The following is a 15876-nucleotide window of genomic DNA, read 5'->3' as shown; positions in this document are numbered from 1 at the left end:
AAAAGAAGAACAATACTTGGAATGCTTGAAGCATTCCAACTAATAAAGATTAGAAGAACAATACTTGGAATGCTTGAAGCATTCCAACTAATAAGGCGGAATAAAGATTAGAAGAACAATACTTGGAATGCTTGAAGCATTCCAACTAATTAGAAGAACAATACTTGGAATGCTTGAAGCCACACACACCCTTGCCATAACTTGTTTTTCCTGCTCGTCTGTCTTCCTCGCCTCGCCTCCACCCGCCTCGCCTCACCGCGGATCCTCCAGCCCACCTGCCTTCAGACGATAAACTTACCTTTGTCACTACAAGCTCCTCCGTGTCCGCTTTAGGGTCCGAACACCACCACAAACCCTAACAATACATTTGGTATGAGAACTGAGTCTATGAAAACACAAAATCTAACCAAGTTTCAAATTCTCTTAACTTGTAGGTCCTGTGAATATATGAATTTCCATTATGATTGGAAAATGGTGGTGAACCAACAGTCTATGTTGTTGATTGTAGTAAAGTTTCTTAATTGTTTAAAATGCATGTCCTATGTTTACAAGGGCATAGGTTTGGTCTTAGCATTGGTAGGGAAACAACAGCCCCTCCACACACACATATTAAAAAAATTTAGTTAAGATTGTGTTGAACAGGCAAACTTCAACTTCTATTCGTAGACGTTCAAAAGACGTTCACGTTCAGACTGGTATTTGATCAAAAAATGCTAGTTGGGTATTATATGAAATATAAAAATATAAGTCATATGGCCATTTCAGACCAAACAAGGGATGTGTTCTTATTGTTTTGTGAAAGTAAATGTTCTAGTTTAAGTTAACAGTGCTGGAGAAGCAGTTGTGTTACATCTTTATCTACACACGTTTGACAGCCAAACAAACCGATCATATCTACCTATTAAAAATAAGTAATATCAATAAAAGGAAAATAGTTACCAGAACAATCTACGTATGGGAATATGCCCCACCCCTGAGCTCATGCAATGACACGTCGAACACTATTTGCTCATCAGTTGCAGTCCGTGTGGGATTAGGGCATTACGTTGGTGAGTTTGAGCTCTCTGCTTCAGTTTTTATTGTCTTTTACAGCCTTTAGTCCACTGCCAGTTGTGACCGGTATTACTTTCCCTCCCCCTCAAAGCAACCAGTTGCTTTAAATAGGAGGATAATACATTGATACTCTGTACTTATAAGGTTGAAAAGTCAATTTCCTTTTTTAAGTAAAAATATGTTGTCTACCGGCATTCCATCGAGAAGCCTAATAGTATGTGGGAGCAAAGGAGCAAACAAGTTTGTATAGTGTAAAAAAATCTGCACACCAGAGTAATGTTAACCCCACTGTTTAAGCTGGAAATATGCATTTACCTGCGCATGGGGAACTGCTGGGAAATCATGCTCACTGGGAAACAACAGAGGGTGTGCCGTGATGGCATCTCTATACTTCACTGATAATAGGCACATGATGATGGCATCGGTATGTCACCAAGGTTAAAGAAGTTCAGTTGTTTCAAGCCATGCGTCAGTGCTACTCAAAAATCCTCATCTCCGGAGTGGGAATTTTACTAACAAGAACCACGCCACCCAGTGAATGCGTTTAACAATATTATTTGCGAGATGTCAGCGATTGTAGGTTAATCCGTCTAAGCGAGGGATGTCCAAACCCTTTTTCCCTAGGGCCATATACAGAAAATTATACGAAGGACTGGGTCACTCACTACACGTGAGGGATACTGCCTCACTTCTAATGCACTAATATTGGCAAAATCAGGATGTTTGGCAAATGGACCACTTTAGGACTCATTGTGCCCGAAACATGTTGGTAGCTACCAGCCTATTCCCATCTCAACATCTACCTTGTGTGTCATACAGTCTGCAGAGAATTACCACTGTAGACCTAAAAGACAGTGGTTTGAACAACATCTTTGCTAAAATGTCGGGTGATTGTTGGTACTTCAAACACAGCCATCAAATCATGGATAGAGAGCGCAGCAAACTGCACAAGGACAGTAATAAGAGTTGCTAGTTAAAGATGTTAAACCCGGTAGAATTCTGCCTTGGAAATGATCAAATGTGTGTAGTTTCTGTTTAAAAATAATACAATTAAACAAATGTCTAAAATACACACTTTCTGAAGTGGTCAAATGCTAAAAGAATTTCAAAATCTGAGATCAATTAGTTCATCTTTTTAATGTATTGAAAGCCCTGTTTAAAAAAACAAATTTCTTTATACACTGTTCCATAGTAAGTGCTACGCTGAAGGAGAAGACATGAAGGTCACATCTTGTACAAGAAGGGGTTATTGCGCCATCGTCCTCTTTCTGACGGTCTGTGCTTTAATCGTTGTGCCACGTCACATGGAAAATCTGCAAGTAAGACATTTTTTTAAGGGAGGACCTTTTTTCAATTATTTAATATTAGTAAGGTTTTGTTGTTTTAAAATGTGTTTTAATGTTCATTTCAAATAAATGGAATTTGATTAAACTTGTACTTTCCTCTCAATCCTGCATCTTGCTGACAGCAGCAGCTTCTACAGTCAAAGGATGAAACTGGCTCTATTCTATAACTGACAAGCATATCCAAAAGTGCACAACTTTTGAGACGGATGTCGCAGTTTACGGCAGAGTATAGAACTTCCGCACATGGCGGCCATCTTGTTAGGGGCAGCTCGCTCACCCATAACATTATGTGTAATAACTTGCTCAATTTTAAACTAATCTTTAAACGGTTTGGTTTGTTATAAACGTCAGTGATGTAGTTATGACACTACATACTTATGAATAATGTTCTGTTTAAGGTCATTTTTGTATTAAAACCCATGGTTATAATTATAATTAATCATAGATATGCAGTAGGTGCAGTGATGGTGTGGTGGTTAGCACTGTCGCCTCACAGCAAGAAGGTCTTGGGTTCAACCAGTCCAAAGACATGCTCTGGAGATTGCCCCCTAGCACAAGTAAAGCGGGTATTTTGCTTCATTCCATTTTTTTTCGCTTCATCCGCGCTTGAAAGGGGGCGGGGCTTCCGACACAGTTATTTTTTTCACTATCCACCATGGAAGTAAATAACCGTCAGGGCTCACAACTTTTCGAGAAACCTTGCAGAAACCTTGGAGTGACATTTTGTCGTTGGGCGGCGCGGACAATGCAGTCAACAGGGGGGGTCGCGGACGCTACGGCCGACAGAGAGTTAAAGGAACAAACGCGGTCTGACTTTTTTGCGTGACAAATCGGATGTGTGTCAGGAGTGCGTGACAAAAGACCAAAATTAGTGACACGCTCAATGCATGACACTTAACAGCCCTGCAGATCTGTATATCCCAGAAAAAAGGTCAATAATTAGGAAATCATTTTTATGAACCTCACCAAATATTCAAATCATTGCCTTTTTAATTTGTGTTTAATGTTTTTTTGACACCTTCTCTCTTTAGACTCCCTGCCGATTTCAGCCTAAAGTCAACTCCACCATCATCGAGCCGAGAGTCTCCCCTCATATCGTTAATCGCAGCTTCTGCACCTTCCAGCCGCTGTCCCCCCAAGACGCTTTGGAGGAACGCCTCATACTAGACTCCATCGCTTGGCCTAAAACTCCACTTTTACCATCTCCTTTTTCCTTCGAGCAGACAACTGATCCAGTCCACAGCACCTTCTCCATCCTCCCAGGGAGAAAAGGGGGGCAGTGGCATGTAGGGGACCAGCTAGAGGTTATGATACAAACCTTTGACTTCCAAGGTCGTCCCAAGAAGTCTGGGGGGGACTTCCTAACTGCCAGTCTGCAAAACCGGAAGCTTGAATCAGGTGTAGCTGGGCAAGTTGTGGATCATCTCAATGGAAGCTACTCTGCTGTATTCTCTTTACTCTGGGAAGGAGACGCACAGGTTGAGGTAATGCAAAAAACTATTCCTTAAAAGTGTTTTGTGTGTAAGATTTAGATTCTTCTTGTTATAAAGTTGCACATTGTAAACAGGTGAAAACCAATCTGCTAACTCCTCCTTTTCCAAGTGTGTCTGAGAAATAAAATAGCAATTAGTTAATGCAAACATGCTAAAGGTTCTCACTAGATTCAATGTTCGGTACTCTGCAGAATAATTGAGGAGAGAATGTCTCCTATGTAAAAATGAGGTAATGAATACACAATATTCTTATTTTCAAGTGAATACTGAAAATCATCTGAAAATTATCTCACAATACATACCAATGAAAGGTTTTGGATACCTTCTCAACTTTGCGTCAATTAACTGCATGGGGCTGCATGATATGCTATGTAATAGGACACGTGTCAAACTCAAGGCCCACGGCCAGATCATCTCCCGTCAGCCAATCGGACCATCAGCACGCGAACATCAGCGCGCCCCCTTCGTCAGCCGAACCGGTGGCCTGCGCTCGGTCGGCAGAACCTAAAATAAGTTTGACACCTCTGATCTAGAAGATGCAATGTTGAATATCAGGATAACGATATTAACGTCTTCAAATGAACAAATATTTAAGTAGACTAAGTCTGGCCTAAGTTTGAGAAATTGCTTGTTGGATTATAAAAAGAAAGGGAAAACATTTCCCAAATGTTATTGAAATGTCCCAGAAATGCAGACTAGTCAATCATAGCATTTCATCTTCCAGCAAAGGGTCTGACCATTATCTGGTCATATGTCACACTGTTATCTGTAAAATTGTTGTTTGTTTAGATGCCTTAAAATAAACAGAAAGAACATTCAAAAACTTCCTTAGGGCAGATTCCCAAAGTAAGGGTACGAAATTGGCTTGTAGGGGGTGCACGAGAGGAAACACATCGTGGTGGTCTATTAGAGTAATAATTCATATTAAATATAATTTGTAAAAAATGAATAAAAATGAGTTTTTACACAAAATAGAGACATGAATTATAAAACAACCCGTTGAAAGATTTAAAGTTAAACAATTAAAAAAATAAATGCACTTAAGCTCCTCCTCTTGCGTACACACTAGCTAACGTTTGCCTAGTTTGTGCAGCTAACGGCTCACTTTTTCAGCAAGGTGATATGAAAGGGGACAGTTAAAACTCACGTCTCTCTCGCTATTCTTTCTATTCTACGTTGTTTACTGTGTTTAAGTTATTTCAAATTCCCCTAACTCAGATGATCACTCCTGATGTGTACAGTTTTAATTTTAAATAATTTAGCAGCTAATTGTAAATGGAATATGATGCAATCTGAACCTTTGTGTGTGTCCTCGTCCTTGTCACGCTTTGGGTTGATGTCTTGTTTTAACTTTTTCATGTTTCATGTCTCTTGTGTTCCTGGGGTAACTTCCACTTCCTGCCTTGTCATGTCTTCCCCTGTGATTGCCTGCCGTGTCTGATTGTTTCCACCTGTGTCCAATCACCTGCACCTATCTTATGTATTTAAGCCCTCTTGTCTCTTGTCGTGTCATTGTCTATGCTACATGTGTTTCAGGTACGCCGCCGCCGTCGCCGCCGCCGCCGCCGCCGCCGCCGCCGCCGCCGCCGCCGTCGTCGCCGTCGCCGCCGCCGTCGTCGTCGCCGTCGTCGTGCAAACCACTTCCCGGTTGATTTTAGTGTTGTTAAGATCCTTTCTCGTCCTTGTTTTTTCCCTCCTTCCCCCTTTTCCTGGTTGGAGTGGTTTTGAGTTTACTTTTTTGGAACTCTTGATTATTCATTAAAGTTCCTTTATTTTACTCAACTTCGCACCGGAGTCCTCCTGATTCAGAACTAATATGATACAATGTTGCAGTTGCCACTTTGTTAGGTTTAACATTTAACAATATTGTAAGCAAACTGTTCTGTCATTGGTCCAATTTGAATGCAGCTACAAAAATACTTTTTGGGGGGATTGGGGTGCATTGGGTTGACTTAGAGAATGCACTGTGGGGTTTATTTTAGCAGTGGGGGCTGAGGCTTGGCAAAGCAACAATTGTACACAAAATTCACCAGCAAAGAATTATGATTTATTTTCCTTTGAACTTCTACTGATACTCTCATTCAAAATCCCACTTTAACGTTGTGGTTATTGTACAAGTTGATAAGGATCAATATCTGTATATTGGGGAGCAATGTGGGTCCTGGCCACAAATTACAGAGCTTTATTGAATATTCTGGTTCTCTTTCCAATCAGGTGACTCTGGTTCATCCCAGTGAAGCTGTCTCAGTGCTGGACAGGCTGAACAGAGAACAGCCCGACAGGATTTACTTCAAGAGCATCTTCCGCTCAGGCTCTCTCTCTGAAACCACCATCTGTAACGTCTGCCTCCCGCCAACCCAGCAGCCACTCTGTAACTACACTGACCTCCATACAGGTGAACCTTGGTTTTGCTACAAACCAAAGAAACTGGACTGCAATACCAGGATCAACCACTTCAAGGGAGGATTCAAACAAAATCTCAAGGCCAAGGAGGAAAAGCTCTTTCAGAGGTGGGGGAACAAAGAGGAAAGAATTCTGTGACATTAGGAGTATACATTGACCTCAAAGATATGTATAATTCCAAACTACTTGACTGTAATTTTCAACATTTTTTATTATTCTGTTAATTTGTTCTCTAATAATTTATCACCCCCAGTAGAATTTTCTGATTTATTCCTCTAAAACAGGGGTGTCAAAGTGGTTTTAGGTATGCGCCAGATACTGCCCACTTTGATTTTAAGTGGGTCGGGAGGATATGAAGGCAAGCCACTGCCAAAAGAGTGGATATAAGGTTCATGCGCACACGTGAATAATAAATTCAAAAGCATAAGGCCCTTTCTCAATACCTAAGTTGGTGAGAACGGACTTGAGTCTAATTAGAACGGACTCAAGTCTATTCTCGCGTTCCCGCAAGTATTCTCACGGGAACGCGATAATAGACTCGAGAGACAGACTGGGAAGTCCTTCACGGGTATTGGAGAACGGAGAATTGTCATTTATGCAATTGAAACATCAGCTGGTCTTGCTAATACATTTTGATACAAATCTTGACATACTGTATATACATCAGACATAAAATACTTGGGCAAAAAATCTCAACGCATCAGATCAGAGTTGTTAAAACTGTTGAACATCTTTCTGATGAAGAGAAGCAGCTCTAGTTTTTTCTGTGCTGCTGAACTTTACTGGATTTTGCTGACAGGTGTATATCTTAATAATAATTTCCATTCATATTGGATGGATGCAACTTATGAAGCTTAGAAAGTATATATAATGTCACATGACATAACTTAGGTGACATACAGGGGTGTGTAGTCAGCATCAAACAGGAAGCTAAAATTGCATAAAATGTTTGTATACACCTGAATCTATGGGTACAGAGCTACCGTTTGTCTTGTTCCTCAAACATCAAGAGGCCGATAATCAGTGTTGTAGTCATCTAGGTTAAATGTAAATATTACTTTAAACTGCAAAAATGCATTTCCTGCTGAAAATGTGTTGGAATGCAGAAATCTGAAAATAATTTCAAAAAGTTGCTTAAAGTACAGAAAAGAAACAAGCTGAAATTAATCTAAACATTGCTGAAAGAATAGAAAAAGCTGAAGTATATTTAAAAATTGCTAAAAATAAAGAAATGAGAAGCTTCTATGAATTTGAAAAAATACAGAACTAATAAAAGCTTAAATGACGTCTAAACATTGTTGAAAGAATAGAAATAGGAAAAGCTGAGAATTAATACATTTGTAGTAATATAAGGTGTAGTACTAGTTGTAATTGTGGAACTAGCAGTAGAAGTACTAGTTGTACTATTATTTGAAAGCTATTGTGGTGTAACTATGGTTGAGGTAGAGATAATCATTGAGACTTTTATTTTGAAATAATGGAATTGGTTGAGGGGGGGTTGGGAGAGAGAATGTTGTTCATTTAAACAAAAAGGAACTTGGTAAATGGACTTTTCTAGTCTTGACCACTCAAAGCACTTTAATACTACATGATATCTCTCACCCATTAATACACTAATGACAGGAACTACCATACACAGTGGCACCTGGCCATGTGCACAGAACAAACAAGACAGGAGAAGATCCTGGCAACAGGTCAAGATAAGATATAAAAACATTTTCCATGGTTGGTGAGTGCCTCAAAACCCACCTGAAGTGGATGATTCGCTCATACATATAATCTTAGCGTCCCAGTTTTGTGGTCAAAACGACGGCGGATAATTGCTCACAGCTTGGTGACACATAGTGGGAGGGGAAGCAAAGAGGGAAAGCCACCTGATTTAGAACACCCAAAAAATGGAGAGATGGAAGTAAGCGGAGCCAGTCTGCCACATATACTTGTATCTCATAACCGCTAAGGAGACGTGAATACCAGCGGAGCATTTCACAGAAATCTAGCCGAGAAAAGGCTCTCTGCGGGCTGAGATGAGGCTGCCCGCCTGGTGCTGGAGGAGTCAAAACATCAAAAGGTTTTAGATCCTCTACACCAGAAGGTTTCCTTCACCATAATCTGATTACCTCTTCTCGGCATCCAAGTCCCTGATCTGTCCTACAGCGGGATGGAGTTCAAGCTCCAAAGAATTCATACTTATGCCTATTTAATACATTGTTACATTCAAGACCTCTCTCCTGATTGAAATATATTAAAAGGGTGTATGTTTTGTTTGTCGTTAAGTTGTGGTATTTTTCAGATATTTTATTTCTTTTTCAGTGGTGTGAACATGAAAGTATCCATTCAGGCTACAGGACCTTCCATTGCTACCGTGTTGTCGAGAAAGGAAGGTATACCAAGAGTTTACAACTGAAAATATCGAAATATCTAGTCTCAAGAGTAAGGCTAGTCCATAAAAGGTCCAAACCTTCTATAGCTTTTGGTTTTTTCATGGAATAATGTGTTGTTTTCTTCTTAGGTCAACTGAAGGTGAAGACGAGCTCTGCGACATCTGTACCATCTGGTTATTACTACCAGGGTGTTTGGCGATCACTAGGGCGCACCATACTATCCCAATTCAACAGTTCTGCCATCACGCAGTGTCTGAAAGGCAAAGATGTCCATATGTATGGAGACTCCACAATCAGGCAGTGGTTTGAATTCCTCAATGCAGCTCTACCAGGTAACTGATTCATAGGGATTACTGGAATTGTTGTTCTTTTGTTTCCCAATGCAGTTTAATATGTTTCCCCTTTCCTTCTCTTAGGTCTTAAAGAGTTTGACTTACACAACCCAAGACAAGTTGGACCTTTCATGTCATTAGACTATGAAAACAACATCATGGTGACATACCGCTGCCACGGTCCTCCTATCCGCTTCAGCCTCATCCCAACTAGAGAGCTTCGTTACATTGCTAATGAGATAGATCGCTTACTCGGAGGCCCCAACACTGTCATAGTCATTGGCATCTGGTCTCACATCAGCACATACCCCATCGAGGTCTACATCAGGAGGCTACAAAGCATCCGTAGAGCGGTGGTGCAGCTTCTGGACAGGGCTCCAGACACGCTGGTCATCATACGGACAGCAAATGTCAAAGCTTTGACACTTTACGAGACAATTACCAACAGCGACTGGTATTCACTGCAGCGTGATAAGGTGCTCAGAGCCATCTTCAAAGGACTGAAAGTCCATCTGATCGATGCCTGGGAAATGACCCTGGCCCACCACCTGCCGCATAACCTCCACCCACTACCTCCCATCATTAAGAATATGATAGACCATGTATTGTCTTATATATGTCCTCATAAGGGCGGCTAGGTGTTTAGCAATTTAGTGACAAAACAGTTTCTTGTGGACAAACTGCTGGATTAGATCACCACTTTTACATTACATCTCATTTAGCTGACGCTTTTATCCAAAGCCACGTACAATAAGTGCATTTCCACATAGAGATACAAACTCAGAAGAACAAGTAACAAGAAAGTACATTTTTCATCAAATAAGCAGTTTAAACATGTTATAAAAAAGTGCTATTATAAGTATAATTTAGTGCTATCATTTACAAGATTTTTCGAGTTACGTGGTGAATACCACACGCTGCAGCAAAGCGTCCACTATCCCGCAGACTGTCTCACCCAATGTCTCTCTACTGTCTCACATACTGTCCCACAGACTGTCTTCCACTGTCTCTCATACTCTCTGACACACAATCTCTATACTGTTTATACTATCTATGATATCCCTCATTGTACATTTTTACAGTGTTGCGATGCAGAGAACATCTGGAAAGCTCCAAAGAATTCATACTTATGCCTATTGTCATGGTCTTTGTAAAGTTCTGTTTATTTGTCACATAATAAACTTTTGGATGTTCCACATTTCACTGACTCAGTTGATCAAAATATTATGAAAAATAGATACTGATCCGCCCAGACACGGATTCACACACACAAAAATTCCTAATTCTACATGGACATTTACACATACCTATGATGCATAAACTGATACAGTACATATGTATATCATAACTATTCATGACTACTAATTAAGACTTGAGATTATTCTCATTGGATGAAGATGCGTATATGAAGTCTCCTGCCAGCAAGCACAATTAAAGAAATATAATCTAATTAGTGATGAGGCACTTAAAATGAGCCTATATATTTTATCAATACACATTTAATGTTGACTTGTGTGATACTTTGTCAGTCTTGTAGACCTCGCAGGTAGGTGGTGTCAGTTTTGCCATGATTATGATCCATTTAATTTAATTTTGTGTAGCACAATATCGCAAATTTGCCTCAGAGGACAGTCTCTTGTGACATTCTCTGTCCAGAAAGCCTCACATCGGCAAAGAAAAAAAAAAGAAAAAGCAGAATAAAGGGAATACACCTATAGAGAGACAGAGGAGGAACCTCCCCTGGGATGGACGGACTGCGATGGACGTACAGAAACGATGTACAATACGTTCAATGCATCCGACAGAAATTATTCAAATACACATTATCTCCTCATATATGTTCATGATCATCTCCTGCTTGGTTTCCAACTCCTGACAGCAGCACTCAACACGTCTGTTACTCTTTGGCTTGCACTGAAGCAACCCCCTCGATACGGATTAGCACAGTCAATTAACCCTCTTCCTGATGAGCTGCAGGAGTGACATCACCAGCACACCCGAGGAGAAACCCACACACGCAACCAAAAATGGACTTCGGTCGGAGCCGCGTACGTTCCACCTCAGTCGTCGACTGTAGCGTCCGCAGGCTTAGGGGAGCAAAACTGCCTAGTTAGGAGTGAACAATTGTAAACGTGATGAGGGCGATATATAAAGTCACATTCATCAGTGTTTCTTCCTACACCATGATGTCCATTTCTAAACCACGTTTTGGATGAACAAGCACTGATATTGAGACGTGCTTTCAGATGAGAGAGGGTGTTTAGGGACAGGAGGAGCTAGTGCAAATCGTGGAACTGGCAACTCATTAGAGATGTGTCGTTCGTGAACAATTTGTTCGTTTTGAACAAATCCATACAAGGACTCGGGAGTGCAAAGTCCCCTCAAAGAGAGATTTGTTTTTTCTCATGGCCGCGCATCTAAACTTTTTCATAGACTCAGTCAAGGAAACAGAAATGATTCGTTCATTTCCCGACTGGGTTTTCTAGTAAGAGTCTTTGGATAATTTTTCTTGTGACATGCATTGGTTTAGTAGAGGAAACAGTTACCTCATTCCCTTTCACATGACCAGTTTTAGAAAGACATTTGTTCACAAGTCATACTGACTGGTCTTGTTATTGTCTGGTTCATTATGAACACACGCTAATTCTTTCAGAATTTTGGAAGATTAGGGGGTGCTGCATTTAATCATTATAGATGTGTCCTTTTGGCATATTTTCATAATTTCTTACAGTTGTAAAAGACCAAATTTAAAGGGATTAAACCCGATTCTTTTCAAATCCACACAGTGTGCTCTTGAGACCTTGGCCTCTAAAAGTTGCATTTTGCCGGAACAAATATTAAACTATGTGCGTAGGGCGGAGATTTAACACCTTTTAAAAGATTTTCGAAGGAAGTTGGCTCATGTATGTGTGATGGGTAGAGCTCTTCCCCCCCCTCCCCCCCTTGCCTGTTTGGCCACACCACCTTAATTGGTGATGCCTAACAGGTGTGACCAGGTGCTCTTTAAATGGAAGCTTTTGACCCACTAGAGCTAGAGGGGGGCTTGCTGTAGGTCTCCCACGGCATAGGCACAGCACTCGCCACGTGCGGATGGGTTTGAGCGGAATCTAGAGGTATGTCAGGGGTTTTCTGTTTCATGTTTTAATATGCTCTTTTAGCAGTGAAATGTTTATTGGCGTTATTTACCTTTTCTTTCTTTTGTACAGGAAATGATCAGGTGGTGCTGAGCCTGGTCACTGCTGTTTTTGCCTTTGATTTAAAATAGATTATGGTTACCCGGATTCTATAGTATTTTTGATTATGAATTGCTAATTTGTTTTCTTTCTGGGTTAGTGTCTTTGTTTTGTCCTAAATGAACAACCATTACTGTGCCCTATACTGGGGGTCCCTTTAATGCCAGTGCAGGTGGGCATATAGTAGGCCTACAGGGGATGGCTCACGAGGTGGAAGGCCCTTTTAGTTTATTTTGCTTGTTTGCTGTGTTTTAATTATTTTTGATTTGCTGTGGTTTCTTTTGCTTTGACCAGGTGGTGGCCAACTTGTCCCCTTTTACTCCCCCGCCCCTGTGGGCCTCAAGTAGTCACCTTGTACTGGTAGGGTACCCCAAGTATAGTAATCCTTTTTCAAAGCATAGATTATATTTTGCCATCAAACCAACCAATGTTTTTGGATTGATTATTCCTTTTCTTTTAAATATTAAACCTACTTGTAAATAAAAAAACATTGTTACAAAACTGGAACTTCACCTCTCTGCTCACTTTCTTTGTCATTACAACTGATATTCTTTGGGTGAGAGTCCCAAAGTGACGTTGTCACCCTTGTGACCAGGCGAACGGCCGCCCCGGTTACATATGGTATTTTAAGAGGCTTTGATTTTGGAATGGAACATCCCTGGTGATGTGTACTCTCTGCCTGAAGTGGAATGGTCATTAAAGTATTGATTCTTTCCTTTTAAATCTACCCTGAAAATGACAAAATGTAGCCTGGTTGAGATATTGAAGGAAATTGACTGATCTATTGTATTCTGAGAGGCTTACATTTTTAATGGTACATCAGAAGCTCCTGGTTATATGTTGACATAAAATGCGTAAGACCATGATAATGTCAAAGATAAAGTTTGCAAATTGGCATTCCTGTCGTTGCTCCACACGGTTAACAACCACTGACTTGTGAACACTTCGTACGACGAAATCAATTTCAGGGGACGAATCCCCACAAATATGTAAAAAAAAAAAAACTACTCTCACTAGGCCCATTGTGTTTACCCTTGTATGTTTTTCAGAACACGCTTTGTAAAAAAAAAAAAAGCGCTTTCGATGCTAATTTACATTTCAGTAGGTTCATTATTTTCACAATGATTTTTGTGTTTGAATTGGTTTTTCACTATTGATTCATTGCAAAGTGGAATTGTATGCATTAAACAAATAAATAATCTTAACTTATCTAATGAAGCATCAGAGTTGTATCACTTTCTGTCAACAGCTGCAACAATTTCATTGGCTGACGTTTAAACTTAGCAGGTCTGATGTGGAATGGGCAACAGAAGGGGCGGGACTGTAATCGAAGGAACCATGCTCAATCTACTATAAAAGTGGGTGGACGTTTACATCTTTCTTACATCACCCAGTGAGCTGAGGAGATCACTTGTTGTTGTGAGCCATGGTGATGAAGTGTACTGTGTGCCTTGTGGCACTGCCCTTGCTTGGTAGCTTCTGTGTGGCTTAATGGAGATTTCCCCCAAAACCTAACTAGAATCCAGGGATTCCTCCGCCCATCAAACAGGTTCCTCAGAATCCCCAACAAACAAAGCAGATATTTGAGAAACCTCTCACCTAGAAATACCCTCAAAATCCCGACCCTCTACCTAAAGACAATGTGCCTTTTGAGCTGAGATCTCCTGTTGCTGCTTCATCTGTCTCTGTCGATTGCAGAGAGAAGATTGTTCATGTGGAAGTCAGGAAGGACATGTTCGGGACAGGCCAGCTCATTAATCCTGCTGACAGGATGATGGGAAACTGTGCTGCTGTTGGAGAAGACACTAATGCTCAGGTCTTGATTTATGAGACAGAACTGCAGGATTGTCTCAGCACATTAACGGTAAGCGTAAGGAAGATGCTTCAGATCACTGAAAAATCAGGAATATTTATTTAAACTTTTGAAAAATATGTTCATGTCTAATTTTAAATCTTTGCACCGACATGTATTTAGCGGACAGAAGATGCCAACATCTACATTTTCACCATGTATTATGCTCCCCAAGCTCTGGGCTCCTCCCCTGTGGTGAGGACTGGCGAAGCTGCTGTAATTGTGGAATGCCACTACCCAAGGTGTGTACACTCTCAGTTAGAGGTGTGGTAACAACGAGAAATAAATTAATTGGATTGGCTCCTCTCAATGGCTGATGCACCATATTGTGAGAATCTTCAATATGCATTCTAATGTAACCATTTAATTGTTTAGGAAGAACAATGTGAGCAGCCGGGCTCTGAATCCCGACTGGGTGGCCTTCTCTGCAGTTAGAAGGGCATAGGAATTCTTGTACTTCACTCTGAGACTCATGACTGGTGAGCAAGAGAACAATGTATCTGCACAATTTAACGTTTGTGAAATCTTTATTTAAAATATGTATATGGCATCATTCCACTACACAGATGACTTCCAGCAAGAAAGACCAAGCCCCCACTATTACCTGGGAGACACCATCAATATTGAGGCTACCGTTACGCAGTTCTTCCACGTGACCCTCCGTGTATATGTGGAGAACTGCTATGCTACTCCATCTAGCAACACGGTGATGGGCTATTCCTTTATTTACAACCATGGGTGAGATACTTTATTGTTTAATTGAAGTTGTGCAAACTAATTACCACCACCACAATTCCCCCTTCTCTAACGTCTATTTTTATGGTTTCTCTGCATGCAGGTGTTTATTTGACGCTTAGGTCACAGGCTCTAATTCAAGGTTCATGGCTCGCACTGCGGACAACAAGCTGCAGTTCCAGTTGGCGGCCTTCAAGTTCCATGCTTACAATGGAATAGTAAGTATTTAATCATTTCTGTTGTACATCAAAGTCATTAAAAATAAAATCAAGTAATAATCAATATCCTGCATTTTCCCTACAGCTGCACATCACCTGTTACCTCAAAGCATCGTCTGCTTCTCATGTCATCGATCATAAACATAAAGCTTGCTCCTGGAACAACGGGTAAGTCTCAATGTGTGCATGATGAAGTTTAGATGAGAGATTATTATGGTACTTACTGCTTGCATCTCTCTTTTTCTAGGTGGTATGAGGCCGGTGGAGCTGTAGACAAGTGTCGCTCCTGTGATTGTATATATGAACCTCTGGCACTTTTCACCCACACTGCTCCCACGGGAGGAGCTGCTAATCCTGGAAGGAAAATTTGTGATGTGTCCAAAAGTGAAGGTATGCTACTGAAAAACTTTCTAAAGCATGTGATATGATACGAGAATTAGTCAGAGAATCAGTTTTGCATAATTTGACACGTTTTTTTTCTCCCTAACTTCTAGTTTTGGAATGGGAAGGTAAAGTCACCCTGGGTCCCATCGACATTGCAGAGAAGATGGTTGTTTGAGTCGTTATCTATAATCCCCTCCACTTTCTCGGTCTCAGATTGAAAATGACTTTGTTTAAAATAGCAGTTGGTCTAAACATAGTTAGCTTGTGTCGTCTTGAAACTACAATAATGCAGAAATGTGGGTTTGTTTGAATATGCAAGAAACGTATTCTGTCAATGATAATGTCAAATTATTATTATTTTTTAAACACATAGTATTCGGTTGAAACAACAAGTGACTACAAGCTCAATGAACTTTGACTTAAAAAACAATGTTTAGAAAACTAGA

General features: G+C 40.6%; 1 protein-coding gene and 1 pseudogene across 1 annotated transcript; both read left to right on the top strand.

Moving 5' to 3' along the window:
* The first annotated feature begins 2250 nt into the window (after positions 1 to 2250).
* LOC119227122 (NXPE family member 3-like) lies at positions 2251 to 10119 on the top strand. The gene is made up of 6 exons (XM_037485617.2): positions 2251 to 2372; positions 3431 to 3883; positions 6107 to 6402; positions 8606 to 8676; positions 8805 to 9008; positions 9093 to 10119. The coding sequence occupies exons 1-6, from the start codon at positions 2271 to 2273 to the stop codon at positions 9644 to 9646; spliced, it is 1680 nt and encodes a 559-aa protein (XP_037341514.2). The 5' UTR covers positions 2251 to 2270; the 3' UTR covers positions 9647 to 10119.
* A 3422-nt stretch (positions 10120 to 13541) lies between these two features.
* On the top strand, positions 13542 to 15605 carry LOC134107216 (zona pellucida sperm-binding protein 3-like; annotated as a pseudogene).
* Positions 15606 to 15876: the final 271 nt, after the last annotated feature.

Source organism: Pungitius pungitius, chromosome 18 (genome assembly GCF_949316345.1).
Source record: "Pungitius pungitius chromosome 18, fPunPun2.1, whole genome shotgun sequence".
Lineage (NCBI taxonomy): Eukaryota > Metazoa > Chordata > Actinopteri > Perciformes > Gasterosteidae > Pungitius > Pungitius pungitius.
The sequence above is the reverse complement of the archived record's forward strand: the minus strand, read 5'-3'. Positions and strand labels throughout refer to the sequence as shown.